We start from the raw sequence: 15,794 nt of genomic DNA, 5'->3' as shown, positions 1-15,794 counted from the left end.
TTTATTCAGGTTTATTCATGTTATTGGGGAACCAAATGGGGCCTCAGAAAGTCTATAATACTATGCATAATAAAATGTCAGTGTTGAAACTTTGGCATGTGCCAACTTGATGTAGGCATAACAACTTTTTTTTAAAATTACTTTAAATTCAATTTTCATTTCTAAAGCTAAAGATTTCGTTGTGTTGTATGTGTTGTAATTTTACATTGGGTATCACACAAAAATTCCCATCCCAATGGTACCGACATGTCCTCTAGTATTTGTGTTGTTAGGATCATGTGATCCATGATCCCAGTTATACAGACCATAAATCGATGTGGATCAGATCATAGGTCTGAGTTTGCGAAAGATCGGACCATCTAATTTTGGATTGTGTGATCCTAATTGTGGATTGTCTGATCCATCGATCCAAATAAAATAGGGTCCAGGGCAAGGATCGCTGAACCGGTACTGGGACCCATACCGGTTGGCGGCCGGTTCAGTATGGTACCGACACACGGTATGTAGAGGCGTACCGGTTCCGAACTAGTGTGCCATTTTTTTTCACAATGCTTTTTAGGTTTGGTAATCAATTTTTTTCAAGTTTTCAATGATTTTAAGTATAATTTGATGTTTTTTGATGTTTCTATAATTCCGATACAACCTAAATGATGTATCTTGTTGTTATAAAGTGATGCAAAACATAAAATGATTAGTGAAGTGTTGTATGCTACAAGAAGCAATATGAAATATTCTAAAATCAATTAGTGAGATACAAAATATAAAATTATATAATCAATTATATATGTTTAAAGTATAACACACATACTGATATCTAAAATTTCATCGAGTGACGATGCCTCTTGTAGATATCCGGATCATTAGCATAATCAGGAGGCACATCAGCCCGCCCCTCTATCCAAGCGGCGTTATAGTCTTGTACGCTCATCCCATAAGGAACGTGCTCTAGGTTATATCCATTCTTGGATCTCTCACTGAAGCTCTGTTTTTGAGGGCTATCATCTGACTGATAATACGACTGTAGATCATTCCTAGATCTACAATGTATCAAGAAATCATGCCAAAATTTAAAAAAAATGGGCACGATCTTTCTTTATTTTGGAAATTCCAAGGCATTTTTTGGCGTTGAAAAAAAAAGAAGAAAATGAGGTAGGGGAGGGGAAGCATACCTTATTTTGGGTTGGATCCTCGAATCGTCTTGAATCGTCGCATTGTTTGGCGGGAGGGGGGTTTGAAGAAAACTTGAACGAAAGCCTTTCCAACAATGAAAAAGAGAGAAAGAGAGAACCGATTTGGACCAGTTCGAACTGGTGCGAGCCGGCTGGTTTAGACCAGTTCTGAACGGTTCGGGCCCGGTTCCGACTCCCACCGCTGAATTGACCTGCTCCAGCGCCAGGTTGCTCGGTACGGTTTGAATTGGGCTGTTCAGCCCGGTTCGGCAAACCATGGTCTAGGGGCTTATTTATGCATGGACATAGGTGTTGCTTCCGTTTTGTGCGTGAAATAGTGACGTGCATCCCTCTTTTCGTGTAAAGAGGGAAGGTGGTTTTATTTCATTGATTTGGAGCACTATTTAAAGGACTTTTTGATAGGCTTCTTTGTATGATCAAATAGCCAATTATTTATGATTACATGACGTGAGGTTGGAAATAAAAATTATGTCCTTCCACACCAATTAATTGAATTGAATTCATGCCATTGATTGACTATAATTGTTGAAAATCATAATCAGGACGTGGCAGAGCCATGTTCTAGGTCATAACATCGTTGGCTCTTTTGTCTTGTTGGGTCAGTCATGGGAAGGGAGCTTACGTAGGAGAGGAAGGGGGAGTGCTTAAAAGTTTTAGAAAAATTAAAAAAACCTACATGAAGGGGTGTCTCGGTGCCATACATATTTAAGAGGCTCCAAAAATATTTTAAAAACCATTAAAACCAAAAAAAATATGAAATAAGAAAAACCAAAAAAATATGAAATAAGAAAAACCAAAAAGGGGGGGGGGGGGGTTTGGAGGCATCCTGTAAAGCATCGGGATTCCATCGATCTAGGACAGGAGCATTGTGATACTGTACCGTCCGGAGACCAAACTAAGCCCAGTGCTGCTGGGTCTTAAATCCTTATTGCAAACTTCTTTCAAATGTTGTTAAGGGTTGTTTCCTACATGAAAACAATGGTTAAAAAGGTACAGGGATTTAAGTACCAGACCGTACTAGTCCTATCGATCATATGACATCATGCTAGAAGGGAACTAATACTTGATACACCCCTTGAACTGAATGTCAGTACCAAGGGCTGCTTGTTATATGCTAATATGGGAGTCATACAATCAAGATAGAGGCCTGTATGTGTGTTGAATACTGTAAAATGTGTCATTTAAGTTAATATGAATCCTAACAAAGCATTAGAACTACCATAATTCATAAAGTTTGGATGAAAAATTTCTAAGGACTAAGATAAGCATGTAGTGGCTCATGCTACTCATTGTCACATTTAATGAAAAATACTGAAGACTAAGATATAAAACTTTCCTTCTAGACCTTCTGGTTTTGGCAATTTTGGATGGACTAAATTTATGAGCTTCCAAGATTTGAGAAATTCTCTAGTATTTGAAAGTCACTGTTTGGAACCAAGCTAAAAATCTACTCTTGGGTTGCAAAGTGTACCTTTTTCTTTTGATGAAATTTGAATTTTAGACTAATTTTATTTAGACCCAAATGTAGGGTACTTCCTTATTTAAAATAAATGGAAATAAGAAGTATAAGAAGTCATTTGCTTGGTTCAATATGGGGCAATACAAAATGATACTGCACGGTTTGCGTGATTCTCAATATCAACTCCCTGCTAGTGTTGGCATGGCCCAACACAGCATGTGCCAGTCACATGTACTGGTACAAACCAGCACCTAAATCCTTGCTTTGGCCCTTTGAGACTGATAAAGGATTGTAGAGCAGTTCATGAATTTACTTTGTTAGCTATAGTTTGAATTCTTTCTGGGGCTATCCATGAAGAGATTTTCAGTGATTTGACTATTAGTTGAAACTTGAAAATCCACCACTTCCATATGCTAGTTATTAATTTAAAGATGTCAATAGATGCTTTCTAGATTTACACAACTTAACTTTGATGTAAGGTTCATCATGCTCTGGTAATCACTCAAAACTTCCTAGATCTATCACTTGATATTTGGCCCGTAAAAAGTTTCCTGCTAATTCCTGCTAATAAACTTGGTGCTTGTGATGTTTCTTTTGTTAATATCAAATGTTAGAACTCATTGATCTTGTGCAGGTTCTTTGCCACATTGTTCCTTCTCTAATAAAGCTACGGAAAGAAGGTTTGGATGGCCATGAGAAGATTAAAGGCTATATGTGTGTGTAGTCATTCATCTCGATCAGTGAGACTAATTCTTATTCTGTAAATGACACTACATTGTTGTTTGTTTGACATGCCATGACTGAAAAATGTAAACTTTTGTGATTTGACTATCAGATGGTGGGCCTCATTGGGCTTTGCAATACTAGGGGCTATTACTGTCTCTTGTTATTCACTTCAATATTCGATATATGCTGCTAGCCACAGGTAAGATGAGTTAAACTCATGATTGAAATTTTTTATTATGCTCACATGGTATATTGGGATAAGTCTTTCTCACTTCCACACTATAGTATGTATCATGGATTCAAAAACCGCTTTAACAGGATGTTACCGTTGGTATCGTACCATGCTGATGTGAAATTTACACCAATATGACTGGTGGGATGCTGAAACCACCCATATTGGTACTGCCAGCCATGCCATTCCATATTTATGCATATTGATGCGTATTGACTGTTCTAGCCAATATGAACAATTTTCATTTGTTTTGACACTTTCAATTTTATTACGGACTGTGGCATTGCACTAATACTGTACTGTGCTAAGGGAAAAAATAATAGGGGGTTCTGTATCGGTATTTAAAGCCATGGTATGTATCTGGTCCAAATTCTTGATTGTGTCAAATTGGGTGATGATGTGGATTTTTGATTTTAAATTGTCATTGTCTCTCAAAGCTTGTCATCAGGTCAATAGATTGGGTAGCAACTGGATTTTGCTTCACAATTTTTAGAATGCAAATGAGCTAATAAGTGAAGTTTGGGGATCATGATTTTTACATAGCAGCTATAGGTAAGCTAACTCTAAATCATGGTAGAAATTTTAACCATACTTGTGCCATGTATTTGGAGTCAGTTTCCTTTATTATGTAATTTTTTAGTATCATTTGTTGGATGTGTATGAAAGTTGGTAATCATATAGCCATGAGCTAGCTTACTTGTGCTCCTGAGTGGCTTGAAAGTTGAGCAAATTGGAGATCAGATCGGAGGAGATATGGCTGTTTATTAGAAGGGCTAATATTCATCCACATATATGATGTTTTTGGCCGAATCACTGTTTGTTTCATCATCTTCTATTTTGTCAGGAAATTTAAGGCCCGTAAGTCCTAAGTCATCAGGAAGGCTCTAGAGCTTACAAATTGATTTTTAGGAGTCAATTTGTTAAATAACTTTTCAATTATTTGAGTTGAATGCTCTTTGAGAGTGTTCTTCGTGGTGTGATTCTGCTGTTGCTTTGTTGTGACTTCTCACTTACCTCAGAAACCTCTACAGTTCTCCTACTTATGCAATTTTGGAGTATCCTTATGTGATAACTGATGCTACTCTGATTGAGCACGGGAAGCCTTATATTAGGCAAATGCAACTCTGATCTGATTAGATAGGATTAGTGGGGCTTTGATTTGATTATCTTAGATATAAATGTTTAGTTCTCCTTGCATAAAATAATGGGGGTTCATAAACAAATTTGCTTATTTTCTTTGTCAGATCTGCCTTGGTTTATATTTATGGCTGGATAACTTCTGCTGAGCTTTGCCAATAATCTGAGTTCTAATTTATATTTGAAACTTTGCTTTTGCAAGATTAGAACTTGAGTAATTCCTGCCTCCTTTTTCAAGTCTAACTTTCACATTGTCAAAAACCATGGAGCTCTTAAACCGCAAATTGTGCCTTAACAAAAGGATGCATTTAGCATGAAGGGACAAATGATTTCCCTTAACAATTTATTTGACAATATTTTGGTTTTATTATGTAAATGGATGGAGAGAAGTAGATTTAATGTCTTATGGCAAAGTTAAAGTAGGTCGGATGAAAATTTGAAGAAGTGAAGACCAACTTTGTTACAAAAAATATTAGTTAATAACTTAATGAGAAGGATTGATGAGCTGGGACAAGAATGTTGAACTGGAATTGTTGAAAGCAAATTGAGTAGATCAATTAGGATCAAGTGAGGGAAAACTGGTTAAGATGGTTTCGGCATGTATTGCATGGGATGAAACCATTAAGAGGCATGTCATATTTAGGTTGAATGGTCAAAATATGTGTATTTCAAATGGTACCATTCACATATATGCTAAGATGGAATGACTGTAATTTAAAAGTTCTTTTGTGCTTAAAGGCCTTACACTGATTGATCATTCTCTAGGTCTTTTTTTTGGCCCTAGTGGTGGTGTGGGAACCACAGAGCAATCTTAAGGGGATTTCCTTAAGGATTTCTTAACCTAAGGTTTCACCTTTTGAAGGCTCAATTTTTTGAAATATTCTTTTATATGTGTGGGATGATCTGTTACGTATTTGCAATCAACAGACATGTGATAAACAACCTGTTTCCATTATTTTACTACATTGTTACTTTGATAACAAAAGATTTTATGGCATGCTTGGAGGAGTAAACTTTGTGCCACGGTAAATGGTTAAGTAGGAACCATAAAGGTGACCCTAAAAAATGCAAGCTGACTTCTTGTTTATGGTTACATTTTGTTTTATATAACAATATGTGTGAACCTTACAAACAAAAATCATCAACTAGAAAGAAATGTGGTTAGTAGTGTCTCTAGGCTCTCTTTTGCTCTCATAATTCTTAATTTCTTAGCAACCAAAGGCATTATGTTCAAAGCCAATTGTTATACGGATCTTGGTAAGCATTCACTAGTGTCAGCCATAAATTTCCTTTTCCCTTCGATCTTTAACATGAGTCTAATTTGTAAGGGGAAGTCCATAGAGTGACCATTTCTGAATATAAGATGGCTTGGATGCATACTCTATGGCTTGGATCCATAGAGTGACCATTTCTGAATATAAGATGGCTTGGATGCATACATTTTCTTCTCTCCCAGTAACTTTGCCCATAATATTACTTGCTTTTTGCAATGTTATAAGTAATTCCAACCTCCCTTAATCAGTTCCTTTTGCTGATACCAAATCACCTTGTTTTCACTAGTTCACTCTCTTTTGTTGATAAATAAGAGCCATTTAACGAGTTTCCCACTTTACAAGTAAATTTGCTATTTGTGAGCACAGACTTAATCTGTTTTGTTTTTCATCTTAAAGAAAGTATCTAGCACTATCTTATCTTAAATGTTTAACTTCTTATGGACAACTTATTTTCAAGCAAAACATCGATAGCTTCCCATCTTTCACTACATTGAAGAGCATATGGAAAGTAAATATTAAAAGATGTCTGAGTCCTAACAGTTAAGTGTAGTCAATTGTCCTAAAAAGGCGTCTCCTCTCCGTCCTGATTAATCCGTAAAAGATAAATGAGGACGCTTGAAGCTACCTTTGGCAATGCAACTTATTGAACTCTAATTTCCATTAACAAATGGTAAATAAAGAGCGAGTCAGGGACTTGACAAGAAGTTCATATTATTAGAAATGTTTCCAGATTCTGTGCTTCACAAGAATATACATAATGTGTTTTCATCATAGAGGGGAGTGAGGTTGAAGTTCCCAGTGAAGATCTTGTTATATTTTTCTAAAATTTAGGTTATGCGAGCTATCTTTTGGCAATGCAACTTATTTACCATTAATTTCCAATGAAAAATGGTAAATAAAGAGTGAGTCAGGGATTTGACTAGAAGTTCATATTATTAGAAATATATCCAGATTTTATACTTCCCAAGAATATAATAATGTGGTTTCGCCATAGAGGGAGTGGAGGTTGAAGTTCCCCATGTAGATCTTGTTATATTTTGCTAAATTATAGGTCATGCCTTTGGTTTTATCTGTGTTTATGTTTCTTGGGCCTTATCTATTTTCTTCTTTAATTGCTATTTGTTTTGTTTGTATGCTTATTTGTGCTTGCTTTCATAATTCAATAAATGCTGTCACTAATTTTTCCAGCTAAGTTATACTAAATATTCAGTTTATATGGAAAAAATATATTTCGTTGATTTTTTTTTTTTAAAGTTCTGTTATCAATAAGTTGTTCTCTTTTTTTTTTCAGATTCAAACATGTTGTTGTGACATGCTTCTTGTTGGTTTTTGGTGCAATGTCTATGACATGGATCTGCGATACAATATCAGAATCTGGATTTGGTACTTTTTTATCAAACATTTTCATACTCTTATGCCTTACTCTGTAGGCAGACTTGCATTTTTCACTTCCTTCTGGTCAATTTGTGCTGTTGATTCTTTCTTTTTTGACTAATCATGCCCTTTGACCTTTTCTCACCATCGAACTGTATCATTCAATTTATGGATACCCTTTGTACTTTTGCAGTACCTAAGAATTATCTTCTTAGTAGTTCTATTGATTTTAAAATTATCTTCATAGTAGCTCTATTTATTTTAAGTAGTTTTGGATTTTAGAGGTCAGTCTTCATTTTTTGCAGTTTGATCATAATTAAGAAATGACCATGATTCCTATTTTGTGGATTATTCACCTGCATTCCCATTTGTTCCTCGAACATTGTTTTCCGGCTAAAATTGATGTGATTTCATTGTTGACAAAAGGTTGAAACTTTATTCTCAAATAAATAGCTGTATATTTTTTCCAAAGGACTTTTTTCTTTCTGTATCTGATGTGCTAAAATTATTTTTTCTTCCTGGTTAAGCCCTAGCATGCTTGCCAGTCCAAGGGTCCAGTAACAATGATCCAATCACAATCACTATGATCAGCTTATGGTCAATTTCAAAAAGGCCCATGCTGTGGTGTCCTTTAGTCGTAGATATCCTCTTTCTCCCTCCCCTTCTTTCCTTTCTTTCTTTCTTTCTTTTTTTCTTCTCTCTCCTTCTCTTTATTTTTCTTCTGCCTGCTTTCTTTCTCTTTTTTCTCTTGTCCCTTCCTTTCTTTTTTCTTTTTTCTTCTTCGTTCTTTCTTTCCTCTTTCTTCTTCTCTCCTTGCATGGATGAGTTTTGGAATCCTAACCTCATCCTGGTCTTGTTTTCTCACAGGAATAGGACGGGACAGTCAGAACGCCCCTTGTCCCATCGGGATTTAAAACCTCTCTTTTAACCAATTTAATGCCAACCTATGTTTACAGTAATTGTGAACGATTCCTTGTAGCTCTTTGTTTAATTTTGATACATATTGTTCTAGATAATGATTCCCAGATCTACATACATAGTGATGCTTTGACTGTTACAATTTTTTGTCCTGCCTTCCTTGGCATTTAGACTGCATCGAATTGGCATTTGAGGATCTCCTTTTAAGGTTTGATATAATGGTTCAAACTTCAAACTCTATACCGTTTTTTATTGGAACAGTAAGATACTGTCACTGAAGATACATATCAATGCTGACAGCATCAAAATGGTGAAAAATTATCGATATTGACTGGTACAAAGTCAGTATGGTATCATCGGTACACATTGGTATGAACCAGTATGACCGATATCGGTATGGATGGTTTCGGTGTTCCTGACACACATACTGATGCCTGCTTCATGTCAAATAAGTACTAGCAGTACCATACTGTCTTGCTAGTTTTTAAATGTTTGGTCCTTCTGATTAGCTTTGGTAGTAGTTTTGGGACTTCAAGTTTGCATTGCAGTTGAAAGCCATACCTTCAAGGAAACGAACCAAGGCCTAGAACCCACTCATGGTTGTCTTCAAATTGGTATCTTGTTATAGAATTTGTTTAAATGAAACCAAAATTGTAGGAACACAATGAAAATGAAGAATTGCAATTTTAGAGGAATGAGATTATAAACAGGGTATCAGCAGTCAACTCCACTAGACTGAATGGTGTGAGTACATAGACAAGATCTGTTAATTTATATGCAGTTGATTGATTACCTCAAGAACTCTATAATTATCAGTGTAGCAATCAAAAGGGACAGCATACTCATTAAAATATGAAATTGAGAAATTTGAGTGGTAGCAAACATGAGTATAATGACTTTGATGTCTAGTATTCGTCCCAAGTCTGATGGTAGGTACACAACTGAATCATAAAAAACAGAAGACCAACTGGGCTGAACCTATTACATTATCTTACATCCTGTTTTACATAAAAAAATGGTAGAACCGTAGAACGGCTTATCTGCAAGAATGGGGCCAGGTCACATGTACAATGTCTTGTTCAAAATGACTATAATGTCATACATCTTCTTATAAATTAGATGACCACTCTTTGTTGATAGTCAGCAGATGCCCATGCACTTGGCTGCTATTAAATGAGTTTGCAAGTCCAATTTCTAATGTTGCATAGTTCATGGTGGGCTCTTATAGTGACATATACCTGACCAATATCTCGCCATTGTGCATCTCAACATCTATAACACCTTAGTACAAAAAATCAAATGTTTTGTACTACTCGTCAACGTGTTAAGGGGTCTCAAAAGAACAACTTTCATTCTTGATTTATATTGTTTAATTTAATTCATAGTTAGAACTATAGGAACCAGCTTTTTCCTTTTTTTTGGTTTGTATGCAGTTTCATATATGCTACTTATAATTAACTAAGCAAATTTTCAATTATACGGCATCATCCAGGGTCTGCTGAACCGACCTGTACCGGTCGGTTCAGCCCGAACCGGACCGGTACCGACTGGAACCGGTCCGGTTCCAGTGTGTTGGGTCGGAACCGATGGTTTCGAGCACCATACCGGTGCGAACCGCTCGGTTCGCACCGGTACATGATCGAACCGGTGCGAACCGGTTCGGTGCTGGCAATGAGGTGCCAGCGCTGTGGCACTATGATAGTGCCACAGCGCTGGTTCAAAGTGCCTCTGGCAGAGGCACTTTGAAAGTGCCACTGTGGCACTTTCAAAGTGCCGTTTTGTGCGGCACTTTGAGCTTTCAAAGTGCCGTTTTATGCGGCACTTTGAAAGCGAGAGGTTTAAATTGCCGCTTTGTGAGGCAATGCGACCGAAAGTGCCGCTTTGTGCGGCACTTCGCGCGGCACTTCGAAAGTGCCGCGCTGTGGCTCACAGTGGCACTTTTCAAAGTGCCACAGTGACCCAACGGTTGGCTATAAAAGCCAACCGAATGCTGAAGGCTGAAGCCACAAGTGCATCAGCTTAAGTGAAGGAAAGGCAAAGAGAAAGGAGGAGGAAAAGAAGAGAAAGGAAAAGACAAAGGCATGAAAAAAAATTAGAAAGGGAGCGTCGTTTTTCTTGAAGAAAAATCCAGCAAAAACAAAATAAGGTAAAATTCCCCTACATTGTTTTTTTAATATTTCATTTAAATTGCTTAAAAAAATTAAGTCAAAAATTGCCAAAAATTAGGAAATGATTCAATGATTCCATTTCGTTTTGAAATTTTTATATGTTGTTGATATATAATTTAATTTAATTGCCAAAAATTAGGAAATGATTCAATGATTCAATGACATGAACTGTTTTTTTACAGAATTTATATAATTTATAATTTAATTAATAAATTTAAAAATTAATTTTTCATTACAAAAAAATAAAAATTGAAAAAAATTAATGTGGTCGTAGGAATGGAGCCATCAAGGAGAGGGCAACCCCAAGAGCGTAATATTGGCTGGGAGCATGGGAAGATGCTCGGTGAACGTCACCAGTTTCAGTGCAATTATTGCCACAAGTGCTTCAAAGAAGGAGGAGTAACCAGATTAAAGCAGCACTTAGCCGGTAATTCTCGTGAGATATCTGCATGCTCGGAGTGCCCACCGACCATCCGTCAGCTGATGAGGAAAAACCTCGCTGAGATCAAAGCAACCAAGGAGAGGGCTGCCAAGCAGAAAGCGGAGGTGGAACGCCAAGCTGCAGAAGCACCTTCCTATCACTTGATGGAGTCACAGGAGGCCGAGGGTCCAGATGAGGAGGAGGCACAGATCCAGGCTGCCATGCGGGCGAGTCTGGATGATCGATGGCAGCAGGAGGAGGTGGCGAGGCATCGGGCTCGATTTGGGCCTTCGTTTTTTGAGTCGGGCGCCGGTTCTGGTGGAAGCAGACAAGATCCAGAGTTTCAAAGGACAACATCAGTCAGGGAGGGCGAGGGCAGAGGACGTAGCCGGATTGCATCTATCCTGGGTGGTTTTGGTAGCCGAAAGAAGTCTTCCGGAGGGATTCCACCAGGTGCGTCAATCTATGATGTAGATCCGCATGCCTTCCCCAGAAGAGATTCGAAGCAGCAAAGAGTAGACACAATGTGGAAGAAGGAGAAGAAGAAGGATATGTGGCGAGCTATTGGATCCTGGTTCCACTTCAGCCACATTCCAGCAAATGCTGCAGACAATACATACTACAAGTCTGCCATTTCTGCCATACAGACTGCCGGTCCCGGTGTTGATCCTCCAGGTCCGAGGGACATCTACGGTGAGCTTCTTGACAATAATAAGGAAGAGCTAGAGAATTGGATTGGTTCATATAAAAGCAAGTGGCCCACATATGGGCTCACTCTGATGTGTGATGGTTGGACCGGTCCGACAAAGCGGGCCATCATCAACTTTCTGACATACTGTGATACGAAGACCTTCTTCCACAAGTCAGTTGATGCTTCAGATAAGGTGCACAACGCCTCATACATCCTCAGACTTATGGAGGAGGTGATTGATCAGATTGGAGAGGAGAATATCGTGCATGTCGTCACTGATAACGGACCGCAATATAAGTTGGCCGGGCAGGTCTTGATGGAGCGGCGACTACAAATTTTCTGGACCCCATGTGCTGCACATTGCATCGACCTCATCCTGATGGATATTGGAAAGATCCGTAGGGTGCAACATACGGTGGAGATAGCCCAACGCATCACCAGGTATATTTATAGCCATACTTGGGTTCTTTCATTAATGAGAAGGTATGCAGGGGGAGAAATTCTTAGACCAGGAGTCACACGGTTTGCTACGAATTACATTACACTTGATAGCCTTATCGAGAAGAAAGGAGCCCTACGTCAGATGTTTGTTAGTCCCGAGTGGCAGGAAAGTAGATATGCCCAGGCCGGCACTGAAGGAAGCAGGATGGAAGACTTGGTAAGCAGGCAGTCATTCTGGCAGCGGGCCAATGCGATAGTCAAGGCTATCAAACCATTATATGAAGTACTGCGGGCCGTGGATAGCGAGAGGTATCCCCAGATGGGCTTTTTGTATCACATGATGGAGAAGGCAAAGGCTCAGATCATGGAGGCAGATGTAGCCCATGCCCAGGAGTACATCGACATCATTGAGCGGCGGTGGGGAGCCCAAATGGGTAGGAAATTGCATCTAGCAGGTAAGCGATAATATTGATAATTATACTGATTGATATATTTGTATAGTTATACTAAGATGGTGTCATCTATGTGCAGCATACTATCTGAATCCCCGGTTTCAGTACGAGAGTGGAATTGGTATGGATGATGAACTTCTTCATGCTCTGCGTAATGTTATTTATAAGATGGAGCCTGATCCAGAAGTCGCCGCGTTATGTATAGAAGAGGTAACTATGATTTAGTAACATATGTAAATATATCAGATCTTATATTATTGACATACTACAACAAGCTTCTTTCCACAGACCAAATTATTTAGAGAGGGTAGCCACAGCTTTGGACAGCGACCAGCTGTCGTGAGCAAGACAACTATGAATCCAGGTACAATACAAATCTGCAAGACATTTTTGCATCTGAATTATCTTCAACTATGAGGCCATCATATATATAAAATGTAATTATCTTCAATATTTTTGCAGCTGAATGATGGATTCATTTTGGCGGATCCGCAAAAAATCTTAAGCGGATAGCTATCCGGATTCTCTCCCAAACGGTCTTCTCGACTGGCTGTGAGCGCAACTGGTCCACCTTCGGCCTCATCCACAGCAAACAAAGGAACCGTTTGACACAAAAGCGCCTCAACGACTTAGTTTATGTGCACTACAATCTACGGTTGAGGCTAAAATGCATTCAAGAGGAAGTGGAGCTCAAGTATGCAGATCCCATCTATAGAACTTTTACAGATGATGATGATAATCCTATGCTCGACTGGCTTGCGGCCCAGCAGCAGGAGCCCGAGCTTGATGAGCCGGGATCACCTCGACGACCAGCCAGTATCATAGCCACCGAGGCTATGGTCGATCCACAGCAATGGGCTGAGCGCAACATTCCACGCACTCCTACAGCTGATATGACGTGGCTAGAGGGGAGCCAGTCACCGCATGACTGGTCCGATGCTCCCGTTCAGAGAGATGATCCTCTCATGCGAGGACGAGGACGAGGACGCTCTACTACCCAGTCGACTCGATCAGGAGGGCGTCAATCCCAACAAACAAGAAAAGGAAAGGAAAGGGCCCCAATGGAGAGTGTCGAGGAGGAGACTTGGACCAGCAGCGATGAAGATTCTGGTGGTGATGGATCTACTAGCCATGGAGGAAGTGGAGGACAGTATGGTACTAGTTATGAGACACAGCCGGAGGGAGGTTTTCGATACACCGGTGAGTCTCAGTTTACACATGCTACACAAGATACGGACCACGGTAGGCCGTCTGATATAGGCCGATCAGATACCATTGCATATCGAAGAAGAGCTCCTCGAGGTCGTTCAAGAGGCCAGGATGCAGCTGCAGATGACCTTCCATATGGAGTCGAATCCATTGATGTATCAAGTTCCGAGTCTTCCTATTATCCGCGGCCTCAGCCAGCCTATGGATATGGTGCATCAGAGTCATCTTCCGGTAGCTACTATCCTGCGCAGCCCGGAGGATCTTACGGATCGGATTTTAGTGCCGGCATATTCGGATGGGCCCCTTATCAAGACACCTCTCAGAGCCAGAGCTTCAGCGAGAGATCCGAGAGTTCTTATGATTCAACGCGCATTCCTCGAGGATTGAGCATACAAGACTACAATGCCGCTTGGTTAGAGGGATGGGTTGATCTGCCTCCATATTATGCTGATGATCCAGATATTGACGAGAAGCATCGCCATTCGACCCGATTTTAGATATTCGAGAGTGATTTAAACGTATGTAATTGATTGTATCTTAATTTGAAATTTTTTTATGTTCTTCATCTCATTATTTGAATCATTTGGAAGTAATAAGTTGCATCATCTAGTTTTAACCTTAAACCTAAACATAAAAACATCCAAAAAACTCCCAAAAAAAAAAAAAAACGACGATGGGTCGCTAAATGTACCCTATCGGTACGGTATCGGTTCGGCTCGGTTCGGCAACGGTACCGTACCGATACCGGAGCCGACCGGTACGTCGGTACGATCGGTACCGCGAACCTTGGCATCATCCATTTTGGCAAACTAAAACTACTAGTATAATACACATTGCGTTTACTTGGTATAAAGATGAAAATCCCCTAATACTTGGTTTCTGTTTTTAGATATTTTGGATGTATATCATAGGTAAAGATGTGAATTTTCAGTTTAAATGGCGCAGGATGTACTTTATGGTAGCAGGATGTCAAGGCAATTTTTATCTCTAACAGTCTCTTGTGACTATTTGCTTTCCAAATTTGTAAGCTGTAGTCATAAGTGCACATGCATACATATTGTGCAAGCATATATGCACATGCATAAATGCATTTATATCAAGTTGTAAGCTATAGGCATAAATTTGTAAGCTGTAGGAATAAATGCACACGGATACATATTGTGCAAGCATGTATATGTATAATAAATATAACATACGTAGTTACACCCATATACAAGCATGCATATGTGCAAATGTGAGTGTCTATTTATCTATGTCAGATTAATTGTGGCTACAGTTGTTATATCAACGGAAATGAACTTTACATTTTCACCTTACTTTTGATAGCAATATCCAATCTGAAAGACAATTTTTGGAATTTGGATAGTGTCAAGTTTCTTATTATTGACTGGACCAGATTGGATTTGGAAAAGAAGCTTTTTTTGGGCTTTAAAGACTGCTGTATTTGATTTCTTTATCTTGTTTCTTTCGGAACTGTAGCCCCATGTACCTGTCATTTTCTTAATGAAAGTGAATAAGGTATCCCTCCCCCCCTCTTCTCTTTTTTTTTTCCAAAGAAAGAGAAACTTTCGATAGCAATATCCAATCTTTTAATATAACAATGTGGCCATCATTATGAAGGAAGGTCTTGTGGTTTTCTTTTCATGTCTATACTATGGCCATACTAGATTATATGAAATGCAGTATTTTAACTAAACTTTGTTGGACTGCACATTTGTCTCACTGTAATTCTGTGTATTTCAGGTCATGGTTCTTCATTAATAATTTGTGCGGGCATATTGACTGGCTATACAGATACATTGTATAAGATGTTGTCACAGTTTGCAGGTTGGTTTGGATATTTTAATCAATATTTTTAATTTACATTCAAATACTCCCAGGTCCCGACAGTTTAATAAGTGCAAATATGAGGTATGACTTAAGTGTTTTTTCTGTGCGCATATTAGTGCACGGAAATCAAACAAAAACAGTTACGCACATGTGCTGCAAAATGGGGGTGTGTTTTTCTGAGTCACTGTTGTCAAAAGAGCAGCCTAGGTGCTTAGAGAGCCTAGACTGCCCAGGCAGTGATGAACTAGGTACTCTTACATTAAAGGATAAAT

The 15,794-nt window shown here is 38.9% G+C and overlaps 2 protein-coding genes across 4 annotated transcripts in view; both read left to right on the top strand.

Moving 5' to 3' along the window:
• Window positions 1-15,794, top strand: part of LOC103723615 (preprotein translocase subunit SCY2, chloroplastic) — a 37,731-nt gene that overhangs the window by 9,383 nt on the left and 12,554 nt on the right. For all 3 annotated transcript variants that reach the window (XM_008814578.4, XM_026800167.2, XM_008814579.4), the window contains exons 5-8: window positions 3,284-3,363; window positions 3,485-3,574; window positions 7,310-7,401; window positions 15,436-15,519. In XM_008814578.4, the coding sequence (XP_008812800.2) occupies window positions 3,284-3,363; window positions 3,485-3,574; window positions 7,310-7,401; window positions 15,436-15,519 (346 nt within the window). The remainder of the gene's footprint in view (window positions 1-3,283; window positions 3,364-3,484; window positions 3,575-7,309; window positions 7,402-15,435; window positions 15,520-15,794) is intronic.
• LOC120112875 lies at window positions 10,483-13,040 on the top strand. The gene is made up of 3 exons (XM_039132855.1): window positions 10,483-12,486; window positions 12,563-12,693; window positions 12,772-13,040. Exons 1-3 carry the CDS (start codon window positions 10,755-10,757, stop codon window positions 12,898-12,900), a joined length of 1,992 nt encoding a protein of 663 aa, XP_038988783.1. The 5' UTR covers window positions 10,483-10,754; the 3' UTR covers window positions 12,901-13,040.

This window comes from Phoenix dactylifera, chromosome 13, assembly GCF_009389715.1.
Source record: "Phoenix dactylifera cultivar Barhee BC4 chromosome 13, palm_55x_up_171113_PBpolish2nd_filt_p, whole genome shotgun sequence".
In the NCBI taxonomy this organism is placed as follows: domain Eukaryota; kingdom Viridiplantae; phylum Streptophyta; class Magnoliopsida; order Arecales; family Arecaceae; genus Phoenix; species Phoenix dactylifera.
The sequence above is the reverse complement of the archived record's forward strand: the minus strand, read 5'-3'. Positions and strand labels throughout refer to the sequence as shown.

Coding starts and splice junctions, on each gene's coding strand:
- LOC120112875 (XM_039132855.1), top strand. CDS start 10,755: ATGGAGCCATCAAGGAGAGGGCAACCCCAAGAGCGTAATATTGGCTGG. Junction 12,487..12,562: donor TAGGAAATTGCATCTAGCAG/GTAAGCGATAAT, acceptor ATCTATGTGCAG/CATACTATCTGAATCCCCGG. Junction 12,694..12,771: donor CCGCGTTATGTATAGAAGAG/GTAACTATGATT, acceptor TTCTTTCCACAG/ACCAAATTATTTAGAGAGGG.